Genomic DNA, 11,459 nt, shown 5'->3' on the forward strand with positions numbered 1-11,459 from the left:
TAGCTTAAGATTCTTGCCAGCAGATGGCGCCACAGTACTATACACATCTTTCTCTCTCTCCCCCCTTACATATACTTACAGTACGATTCCTGACGTGTTTCATGTCTACCTGTAATCTTCAACTTTTGCAATAAAACTAAATATTTTACACTTTGTAGAACGAACGTATATTTGTATGAGTCATCTGGCGCTTAGCCTGGAAAACGCAATCACACACACAAAACAAAAACATATTCAGCTTGATTTTTTAATTCAAACCAATGATTACCATGCTTGTTCACACCATCTTGCAACATTTCAGTGTGCAAATGCAAGCGTCGTTGCACATTGCACATCACGTGACATTGCATGAAATACACGACAATGCAAAACAAGTATCGGTGCAATGAAGTACTGTTCTCTGGGGAACTCTAAAATAATGTAACAGAAGGCAAAAGCTCCAAATCGCCATCAACTTTTAAGGCTTCCCAATGGTTGACCCATTGGTGACAAATGGGGAATAAAAAAAAATAAACAAGTGGAACCAATGAGCACCACAAAGTCAACTTGTATCAAGTTTAAAATGTGATGTGTAGCATTTTTATACTTCAAGTGCCTTATTATGATCACCACCATTCCTGAAATTCACAAAAATGACACCTGCGGTCTGCGAATTGCAAAAAAAAAAAAAGCTAAACGCTAACCAAAGCAGGCTAAAAACAAGTTTGAAGCTCTTATTTGATTTTAAGATCTGCTTTTAAGGTAAATGGCTACATGGCATGTAAAATTATGTCACATACTGTGATACATCACCGTTAATTTATATTGCAGTTCACCTATCCCGGTCCAGCTATACCGCTCTGTCTCTGTTCACCTTTCCAGAATTTTTATTGTGCGAGTGTTGAAATACACTCACTGTGTGAGTACAACATGTGGGATGGGCATTTTTGGGCTCAAATGATTATTTTTATTCCATTATTCTATGGATTTTCTATACATTTTGTGTTTGTGAATGTTTGTTGAAATACATATAGCGTTTAAAAACTAGTTTACTAACAGGTGGGTCTGGAATGTAACCCCTGTGATGAACTATTGTTTCCAATGCCCAATATCACACTTTAATATCCATTCCCGAAATCCGAACGCAGAGCCACAATCAAAACGTGCGGTGGGCACCACATTTTGTGCACAAAAATGGAGGTGCTTTAAAAGTTCAAACTGAAGACACAAAATCCCTTTTGTGAGAACTGGATGGGGCTACGAGGAGCTGAGGCCCGAGTCGGATTCGGCGCTACCGCTGCAGGTCTGCCCCTTGCTGGCGATGCACGGTGCCGTGGAGCACGGTATGGAGTAGCAGGAGCAGGCGGGACTCTTACGGGGCTCCTTGGTGATGACCTCCCGCAGGGAGTGTTGCTCCTCCACCTGGAAGATGTTAGGCTGCTCCGCTTGGTCCTCGCAGATCCTAGAGAAATGAGGAAACATTTGCTATTGTTATTACACATTTGTATGAGCAGTGTGAGCAACACATTCTCATTGGCGTGACTTTCATTAAGATACACAGCAATTGACACTTTAGTGACAAAAATGGGACATGAGGCAAAATAAATGCACATGTTCATGCACCCATTTTTGTTGACATTAGCACAAAGCATACAAAAAAAATTGACAGAGGGGCCGGACCAGGAGCAGATGGCTGGAGTGTTTTGGTAACCTCACCTCATCGGAGAAAAAAAATATATTTAATTTTAAATGAAAATGAACACAAGCATTACAACAATATATATGTCTTTGAAAAAAACACAGTATTTAGAAAATAAAACATTCACAAGGTTTATTCATTTAATTATTTTCAAGTTGGGCGGGCCGGATTAAAACAGTTAACGGGCCGTATATGGCCCCCGGACCGTAGTTTGCCCACAGCTGATCTAAACCATAACTGTGAGCAAACATCTTCTCTGCTAACCTAAACAAAAACCTAAACCCAGAGCAATCTAAACCTTAACTCCAAATATAAAACCAAAACCAAATCCTAACCCAGAGTGGTGCCTATGCGTGAGAAGACTCTCAACTTCCTCCACCCTGCAGTGTCAAAAACAATGGTTGCCATCTACCTCAATTATTTCACGTCACACCAGATGTCACGTAATTATTATTATTAGATTGCATGATTCCATTCCGCATTTTAGGCAATATCCTGTCTGTCATGGCAGCAATTGTGTGTCTAAACGTGCCTATTGGAAAAGTGAACTTCAAGGTAAGTACACACTTAATCGTCATACTGATGAATATTTTATATCTTTGTCTAAAGCGTGAGAGTTTTTTTTTTTTTTAGTATAGTGTGACAGCTAAGTAACCCAACTGGTCATGCAGAAGGCTGATGAGCTTTTAAGCTTTCAAAGCAACGCAAGACGGTAATCCTTTTAAGGGCGATCATTTTTAACCCCCAAGAGGATCAAATGCTGCGGAGATCAAAGACGAGCGTTCGCGCTACGAAAAACCTTGATGTTAAATAGACACAAACACACGCTCAAGCATTTCAAATTTGCTCTGTGCAGTCCGAACGTCTGACAAGGCTTATTAAGGATATACAAAGCTTGGCCTGGGGGCCATTTTGTGGCCCGTAGCGAGAAACGCATCCAACGCGCCAAGTGCTTCATGCAAAAGCCGTTCATTCACGTTTCAAACAACCCAGACACAGCAGGGAGGGGCGAGGGGCATGCCAGGGTCCATAAGGCCAAAAGAAATGATAAGTCAGGGCAGTTGACCAGCCATTTCAGTTCGGTTCAGTCCCAATGCATCACTGCGGGTTAATAATAAATAAGGAGTGTATAATAAGTCAACTGTCTTGCATTATCACCGAGGAACATTGGAAGCTCCTGCTTTCAAATGCCAAATATGAGCATTGAAGCACTGAAATGCAAGAGACACTTTACAGCAATGTGAGGGACTTGACTCAGAATTTGGCAGAGAGACGTCTGTAATTCTGGGGGTGGGAAAAAAAAAAAAGAGTTAATACAAGTGCCTGTGGAAGATGTGGCAATGCTAGATGAAGAGGAATGTAGAGGAGGAGCAGAGGAGAGGTCGCCCACGGGTGATTATTTTCTTGTCTGACGTGACAAGCATGAGCATGAAGCCGTGGAGGAAGTGTGTTTTGCACAAACAAACTTGTGAGAAAGCAGAAGAGAAACAGACAAAACGTGCTGACCTTGCAGCGAACTCTGTGACCTGCTCCAGAATGAACACACAACCGACCGGAACGGACCTCTGCCGAGGCCAAATTACTCTCGTTCGTCATACAGTAAATTATGCAGGAGGTGGTAACGCAACTAACAATTTGGTCACTTGCCCAAAAAGCAGCAATGCAAGCGGGCTGTAAGAAGCCAAAATAAATGATTTAGGCACGTAGATGTCGCACAGCTGAGGATTGGGTTCAAATCTCAGCTGTGATCTCCCTGCGTGCGCTTTTGTGTTACAATAGTTTTGAATTTGTCATTATAGTTGTTTTTCTATTTCGTTTGGACTTTCTGTTTTTACTTTTAATTCGTTTTCAGAGCAAGTTTGTTAGTATTTTACATACTTTTATTTTTGCAAAAAGGCTTCTCCCCTGAAAAGTAATGGTCAAAAAATAAAAGTCAGCAGGGATACGCTCCAACTCGTTCGCCACCCACAAAAAAAAAAAAGAAAACGGGAGACATGACGTCTTACCTATCATAGATGAGTCCGTCGATGCCTTGCTCCCTCAGCTTCCTCCGATTCTCGTGCTCGTTGTTGTCGTCGCCCCAGCTGAACACCACCAGGCCTTTGCCCTGCGCCTCCCCGATGAGGCTGACGTTGGTCAGCAGCTCCTCAGTGTGAGCGCTGATGCCCTGGATAAAACATTGGTTGACAAATTTCAGTCTCATGTCCAGACACTCATGTTTAACGTACGTAGCGTGGTGTGCGGCCTCATACGAGGATGTCCTCGCTCTGAGCAAAGCTCATGGCGATCTCGGTGGTCTGGCAGCGGATGTCCATCAACTCAGGATATTTTTCAGAGACGCCCTGCGTCAGGAAAAGGATGGGGTACTTGTTCTGCTTGCGGCGCACCCTGAGGCACAAACATAAATATTGATATGACTTGACATGCTACTTCTGTACCACACATGTTTTTTTCAACTTGCAATTTTACGAGTTTTCCGAGATTGGCCCCAAGAATGGAACAAGTGAAATATTGCTTTTATTCGCATTTTGACATAAACTGTGAAATTTGGCGTTTAAAATTCAATTAACTCACTGCCAGCCGGGTAAAAAAAAATAAAAATAATAAATTAAAAAAAAAAAATGGATCTCTGACGTCTTTTGCCGTCAATGGCAGTAAATGAGTTAAGCTACTTATATTGGCTGTAAAGAGTTTGGCCAGATAGCATTTTTATAACGTTTATTCATTAGTTTGATCAAGTAGATTAATGGTTGCGTGCAAACTTACATGGAGCAGACATCGGGGTCGAAGCAAGAGAAGACGATGCGTCGCTTGCCTGCTTCGCGCAGAACGCAGGATAAAACGATGTCTATGAACTTGTTCATATTGAAGTAGGACGACATATTGCCTTCCCAGGACCCGTCCTATCGAGATAAATGTTGAAGCATGAACACTGTCCCGTACATTTTGCTGTTGCGTTTTTAGACACGTTACCTTCATCTGACAAATCCATTTGAGCTCGATGTTGAAGCCCACATGTTCTGGGAGAGCCTGGAAGAGCTGCGGATCGCAGACGAGGAAGGATTTCAATCAATAGACAAGTAAAAAAAAAAAAAAGAAGAAGTTGCTGCGTGTCTTACCTGCGAGAGTGACGGGAAGGGCTGATGCTCGTCGATCTCGTCCTCGTCCTCCATCACGTCTGAAACAACACATTGCTCGGTCAGCTGCGTTTTGTTCATTTAATGTCACGTCTGAATCAGCTTTTGGGGAATAATAAAAAAATAAATAAACTGACCTTTGAGATCGCTTCCCTTCATGGCGGTGACGTGAGCCAGCTGAGTAAACAACACAAACACCGCACTTAACAACAGAACGCCACGGCAATCGCAAATGGGCTGTAAGACCCGAGACGGGAAAATGTGCGGCAAAAATATCAAAACAGAACTTTTCTCCTAAATTAAATCCTGAGATTTACAGCATACGTTGTTTGGCACTGTAATGTCAGAGAGATTAAAAAAAAAAAAAAACATTTAGAGCTGTTTGTGGTTTTTACCTTCAGAAGCTGCAGCTGATCAAATGTCAGATCTCTCACAGGCACCTCAATTAGCTCGAGAGGCTGATCATTTTTCTGGAAAACGGCACAACAGACATCGACGTCAAGATAAGGGCTTGTGTTTTGCCACATGCTTCTCTCGTTCCACATGACACTGTGTAGAAGTCACTGAGTCAGTGTACTACAAAGTGGGGCATGACTATGGCTTTTTCATTTTTTTTTTTTGCTCTTCAGCACTCCCTGGCGCCCGTCAACAAAATGTTACGTCGTCACTCGTGTGCACTTTGCAACCTCAACCCAAGCGTGTTACCTTCTTCTTAGTAGAGATGCAGCACGTGAGGTCATGGTACACGATGGGCACGGCGTCCTTAGAGAGGTGGACGTCGAACTCCACGTAAGCGGCCCCCTGCGTGTCCAAACAAAGCGGGAGGGTTTTTAACAGCGTACTGTCAAAAAAGAAAAAAAAACTAACAAAAAAAAAACGGTTGCGCTGCTTTCATCGCCATCTGAAGAGACCTACGTGCTTGGCGGCGCTCTTAAATGAAGCAATGGTGTTCTCTCGCACTCTGTGATGCCTGAAAATATAAAGTGTATATTTATTTAGTACAAGTAATGGCACATTTGTCTTCAATATATGCCAGAGACGCCCAATAATGAAATGTTCTTTAAAACAAAATGGCAGAAAGTCATAGCTTCCTGGAATTAGATGATTCAGATCATTTTGTTAAAGTAGCAAATTTAAAAAAAAAAACTTTACGTACTTGGTCGCTTGTGTGCAGCCAGCTCCCCGGTGGCCCACATTCAAGGACCTTCCTTTCTTCCAGTACTTTGCGAAAGTGGCGCTCATGTCGCACTGCAGCCCCGTGATGGGCCTGATCACCAGGTAGTCCACTGCAACACAACAAATAGTCCTGCTGCTTCCTCACTCTCGTCTCGTCCTCCCGTCTTTACGGATTCTTTACCTCGCACTTTGCCGATGGTCTGCCTGGAGTTGCGCCCCATGATGGGCAGCGTGACCAAACCGTTGTCCCTGCCGCTCTCGAGGAAAGTGGAGGAGAGGAGGCAGGCGGTGCCCACGTGCCCCGGGTGAACGTCGCCTTGGACTACATGCTCGCTCAGATCCTCCTGCAAGTCGCGCTGTTAGAGGAAGCCTTTCAAAGTCGTCATCACCTCCACCGGGGCGGGTCGTCTTGCCTCAAAGAACTCAAAGGTGAGCTCCAGGTTGTCGGGGTCCATGCTGTGGATGCTGTACTCGCTCCACTGCGAGGGCTCCAGGGCGTAGCCGCACTCGGGCTGCGAGTGGCGCGATTTGTAGCATTTGGGGCTGATCATGCTGATCTCCAGGGTGGTGGGCACCTTGTGCGGAGACGACACGTTGCGTGAGTGGCCCGCCTCCTCGTCATCATCCTCGTCGTCGTCCTCCTCAACGCCCTGCAGCGTCAGTTTGATCCTGAACAGATGACCTCTTATTATTTCTTTCAAGTACTTTTTAAATGCAAAGTCAAAGCCAACGCTGCGACATGAGGTAAATTGCATTTATGCCTCTTTTTTTTTTTTTTTTTTTTAAGAGATAAAATTGAAAAAAAAAATTGATCTCCTTGTAGACACAATGAGCCATGCTCCATCATGATTTTCAGCCTTGGCGGAGGTCAACGTCTGCTTGCTGCTTGTGTTTCATTCCAAATGAAGGAGGAGTCAACTCATGCGCTCAAAAAAATTCCCTCACGAGTGTGGGGCTGGGTTTTTGTTAAGTTGCGGCCTACCTGAAGCGGGACTTCTTGAATTTCTTCTTGGTGATGGACACCGGAGACATCTTGGAATAGTGCAGACGCAGGCGAATCTCCGTCTGGCACGTGAGCCAGCCGATGTCAATGCACTTGATGCCATCTAAAATATCGGAGGACACAGGAAATAAGTCAGCCCGTGTTGTCTGTGGCGATTGCTGACAATGAGGATTATCACGTTTTTCTTTTTTTTTTGTGTAATGAGGAAGGACGTATTTCATGCTTAATTTCAGTTCTGTGTTCATGTAAGGCGGCTTCATACGACGATAAAATGTAAAATAAACACAATTTTTACTTTTCTAAATCTTAGCAAGCAAAACTGATTTCTCACAAAAATACATTTCAATACAAATAAGAAGACACTAATTTAGTGAAAAAAATAAAAGCAATGGCGCTCTCTACCAAAGACGTATAAGTACGTTTTCTGTCTTTTTTACGTCATAGTGTACATAAGGGTCTGATGCAACCTCTGACTGAGAATCAGGCTTGTCCGCATTGTGAATCATGTAAAAATCACCCAGCAGGGGGCAGAGGTGCAAAAGATCGGCCTTGAATCTGCGCCAGAGGTACAAATGGGGGGCGGGATCCTGGGGTAGACGGTATAAGTGTGGAGAGCGGTGCGGTTAGCAGCAGCAAATGTGCAATTACACGCGAGCGTAACTCAACCCCGACGGGGAAATAAACGCTCGCAAGTTAGCATTGAACGTGTGGTTAGCCCTCATGCATTTATTGTACATATCATGCGGGCAGAATATGTCGCATATATTGTTGGACAGCAACAATATAAATAGATGCTTACTGTGAATTCCAAATTGCCCGTTGTTGACACTCAGGTGAGATTCTGGAATGATGGAAAACACCATTAGAGGATGTGCAATAAAGAAAAAAAAATTCAAACTTAGCTATCCAGAGCTTCTCCCGTTAATAGTTACCCTATATTAATAATACACGATTGCAACTATTAAAGACCATGCTCTGAACTTGATGCCTTTCCTTTCCACCGCTACCACCGGCAGATATTACAAAAAAAAAATAAATAAATAAAAACATCTGCAACCAAGAATAATCACGTAACCCTAATAAAGGGTGGTGCGAAAAAGATGTTGATCCTGTCAGCTTATCCAGAACCAGTTTGGCCTGTAAGCGCAATCATTGCCGTACTTTTAGTCATTCTACCCCATGCAATACCTGCAGCGGTGACAAAGCTGGCTCCACAAAGTATTGCTCATCGCTTTCACGTGCCAACGTGTGCTCAAAGTTCGGCGGGGGTGCATTACAGAACCAGTGACTTTTTTTTTTAAAGCTCTACAAGGATTTTATGAACTCACTTTGCCCAAGCCAAGCACATGGTGCACCTGTTGTAATACCTGTGGGGCTCACGGTGCGGGGATGATGATGGCTCTCCCACACATTGACTATCACCTGACAAGGATCGCCCGCACTCTGAAAGTACAATGTTTGTTTTTGTTTTAGGTTTTTTTTTTTCTCCACAGTTTTAATGCAGACAGCATGAATAAAACGTTTCGGTCTGCTTCTTCAGTCATCTCGGGACCAGACCATCAGACACGAATAAATAAACATCGCATGTCTTTAAAATGTGACAGGTGGTTTGCAGCCCAAGGTTGTTGACGTACTTAAAAGAGAAAGCAGTTTTAGAGCATTTTAAATTTGAAGTATTATTTGTGAAGAAAAATTGTACATAAAATATATAATAGTAACAAAAATGTTTTACCAACAACTTAGTAGTACACACGTGCATATGACGTAACACGCCGTGAGATTATCGTCTCATTTATGACAGGAAAGTTCGCACAAGCAGCGACGCTTTCAACCACCTTAAGTCGAGTCTGCAGCAATATAACTAGATTAGATAATTCACAGACATGCATAGGAAGGTCAAGGTCAATAGTTTTAAAAATATATTTTGGGACAATGATCCCGAGTTCACACTGCCAAAAAAAAAAAAAAAAAAACAAGAGTACTTCTCGGCCTGCCAGAAGACATCCATGACATTAGCTCGATCGCGCTTGGACATGTCACAAGATAGAAAACAACTGAGAGGAGTCATGTTGGCACAATTTCTTTGCTTCAGGCAAGGAACAAAAAAAGGTGAAAACAGTTGCATTTTTTCTATCGTAACTAAGATAACTGGAAATTATTTAAAAGGCTTGCTATTGAAGCTTCATAGTACATTTCTCTTTTCAGCGCATAATAAAATTATACATCAAATGACTTGCTCTTTGATAACACATTCATAGAGGATTGTTAGCTCATTTTAATGTCTCAACATTATGAACACACAAATAATTTACAAGTAAAGACTCTCTTTTTGAGGAGGTGCGATGAAGGGCATCTTTTGGACACATTTACTTGAAAACTTCATTACTCAATTTTAAGTGCCACACTCGATTCCAATTGAACAATTACAAGATATTTGACTTAAGGGATCAGTGCGTTAACATAAAAATGACTCACTTTTGCCTCGAGAAAGAAGCCCTTGAAATATCGGTACATGACCTCGACTCCCCTGGGACTGGTGACCGTTGTCGTCCAAGTATTCCTGGTGAAGCAAGAGCGGACATTGCAGTCGGGATGGGGGGGAAAAAGTTCTCTTTTGAGCTTTTGTGAAATTGCAATTGCAAAACCTAGTTATCACGAACCCCTCATCGTTCAGGGCGTTCAAGACCACCGCTTTTTGGTAGCTCCAGCTGCCAAGGGATCTACAGCTCCCAACCACGGCGATCACCTCGCCTGAGGAAATTTAAAACAGTTACTTTAATAAAAGTCACTAGAATTCAAGACTTCACAAATCTGCCAGGGTTGAGTTGATTTATTTGTACTTTTCTTTTTTTTGTTGTCGGCCGGGTTGAACAAACCTGGACATGTTTCTCCTCTGACAGTCAGGGTCACTTGGGAGACGTCCATTGTTGACAGAGTGACGACTGACATATGCCAACAAGGGGAAAATACACATTACTTGATGTACATTTGTCACTCAAATAACCGCATCTAATGTAAATACTGTAGATAGTAAATCTTTTCCTTGAACGGTGACGAGATTATTTGAAATAACCATACATTTGCAAATACCCGTATGTACTGGAAAAAGCTTTGATGCTTTCTAGACTTACTCTAGCAGTGATTAAAATAAGACAAATTATACATTATTCCGAGTACGCCTATCAACTGAATGCCCTCACGTAATGTAAATGACATCGAAAACACACACTCACATTCATGGTTAACGGTTGTTGTTTTTTGGGGGGAATAAGTACAATAAACTTAGCAAATAAACTGCCAACGTGTATTGATGACGCGCAGAATCCCGGATGTCGGTGACTGGTTATTTATAAATGGACAAATGGCTCATTATTTCAATTACTTATGCCGTGTAAAGCTAGTCAGACAGCTTTCTGTTAAAGGATTTTATAAGCTTGACTACAAGTGACATGTATTGAGTTTAATGCAATAAAGATATTTACTCATTGGGCTTTAATTCAATGTATGAGAAAAGGTTAGGCCAGGCTGTGTGAAATGCATGGGTGGCAGATGTTTTGTGCAGGATGAGCCGCACGTCGGAGAACTGAGTGTGCAGACGCGAAGGGTCCCGGACTTGTTGGTTACTGTAACCGGGCCTCTCAGACTTTGTACAAGATCTCCTGTTAGGAATAAATCCACTCCCGTGTGAAGTTGCCGGCTTCCAGTCATTTCTCTCCCAAATTGGAGCGCGCACAATTGTTGGATGAATGTAGGTCGTGTTTGATTAATTTAATGGAGTCAGATGATAGTTGAATTCCCAACACTGTCGATCATTACCTTCTTATGCAGCGATGGGAACCTTCATGATTGAAGCGAGGCCGGTTGATTAGGTTACAAAGGCATCTTTATGAGTGGTCACGAACCTCTCCACAAGCCTGCCGCGAGTCATTGCCGTCCGACACCGAATGATACTGCCAAATTTAACTTAGATTTTTTTTTAATCACCATTAAAGAACACGCTTTAACTTTCGTTGTGTGTTGCAGAAACCACAGGGCTCGTCAAACAAAAGATGTGTTTGCCTTGACTCGTAGCGCAGCAGAGCAGACAAGCCGTTAGCGACAATGTAATTTGCGATTTCAAATTAAAAGAAAATTAAAACTAAATTGAAATGTAATATTTTTGCAACGTGCTATCAATAAGTCGACAGTATGAAGACAGAGTTATAATTAAAATCGTTTATTCGTCAAATATTGCCCTTTAACATTTTTTCTTTCGCATACAACACACAGGTGTTTTATTTTGAAAGCCCGCGTTGACGTTGTTCGTCTTGTTTTTTTCCGGTTCCCCTTCGCCACATACTAAACAAGCTGAAACCGCCCAGAACTGAATCGCAGTTTATTATCTAAGGTTTCGATAACAGGCCGGGCAATAACGTTCATATGTTGGTAGTCGTGCTCACGTGTTTAGTGGTCAAAGTCTCGTGTT

At 42.6% G+C, this 11,459-nt stretch overlaps 1 protein-coding gene across 3 annotated transcripts; it reads right to left on the bottom strand.

Moving 5' to 3' along the window:
- Positions 1–233: 233 nt before the first annotated feature.
- On the bottom strand, positions 234–11,078 carry gpcpd1 (glycerophosphocholine phosphodiesterase 1). Of its 3 annotated transcripts, none has more exons than XM_088286647.1 (20): positions 10,897–11,078; positions 9,871–9,936; positions 9,655–9,745; positions 9,470–9,554; positions 8,323–8,437; positions 7,794–7,835; positions 6,974–7,097; positions 6,405–6,660; positions 6,173–6,335; positions 5,972–6,101; positions 5,731–5,785; positions 5,521–5,616; positions 5,211–5,285; positions 4,953–4,992; positions 4,798–4,856; positions 4,652–4,717; positions 4,445–4,581; positions 3,931–4,066; positions 3,685–3,845; positions 234–1,441 (listed from the first exon to the last, which is right to left on the bottom strand). In XM_088286647.1, the coding sequence occupies exons 2-20, from the start codon at positions 9,917–9,919 to the stop codon at positions 1,237–1,239; spliced, it is 2,085 nt and encodes a 694-aa protein (XP_088142773.1). In that variant the 5' UTR covers positions 9,920–9,936; positions 10,897–11,078; the 3' UTR covers positions 234–1,236. The 3 variants fall into 3 exon arrangements, with proteins under 3 accessions (XP_088142773.1, XP_088142772.1, XP_088142774.1); XM_088286646.1 differs by having other exon boundaries at positions 10,811–11,078; XM_088286648.1 differs by having other exon boundaries at positions 8,362–8,437; positions 10,811–11,077.
- Positions 11,079–11,459: the final 381 nt, after the last annotated feature.

This window comes from Idiotropiscis lumnitzeri, chromosome 21, assembly GCF_059441095.1.
Source record: "Idiotropiscis lumnitzeri isolate Australia: NSW breed Sydney's pygmy pipehorse chromosome 21, RoL_Ilum_1.0, whole genome shotgun sequence".
NCBI lineage: Eukaryota > Metazoa > Chordata > Actinopteri > Syngnathiformes > Syngnathidae > Idiotropiscis > Idiotropiscis lumnitzeri.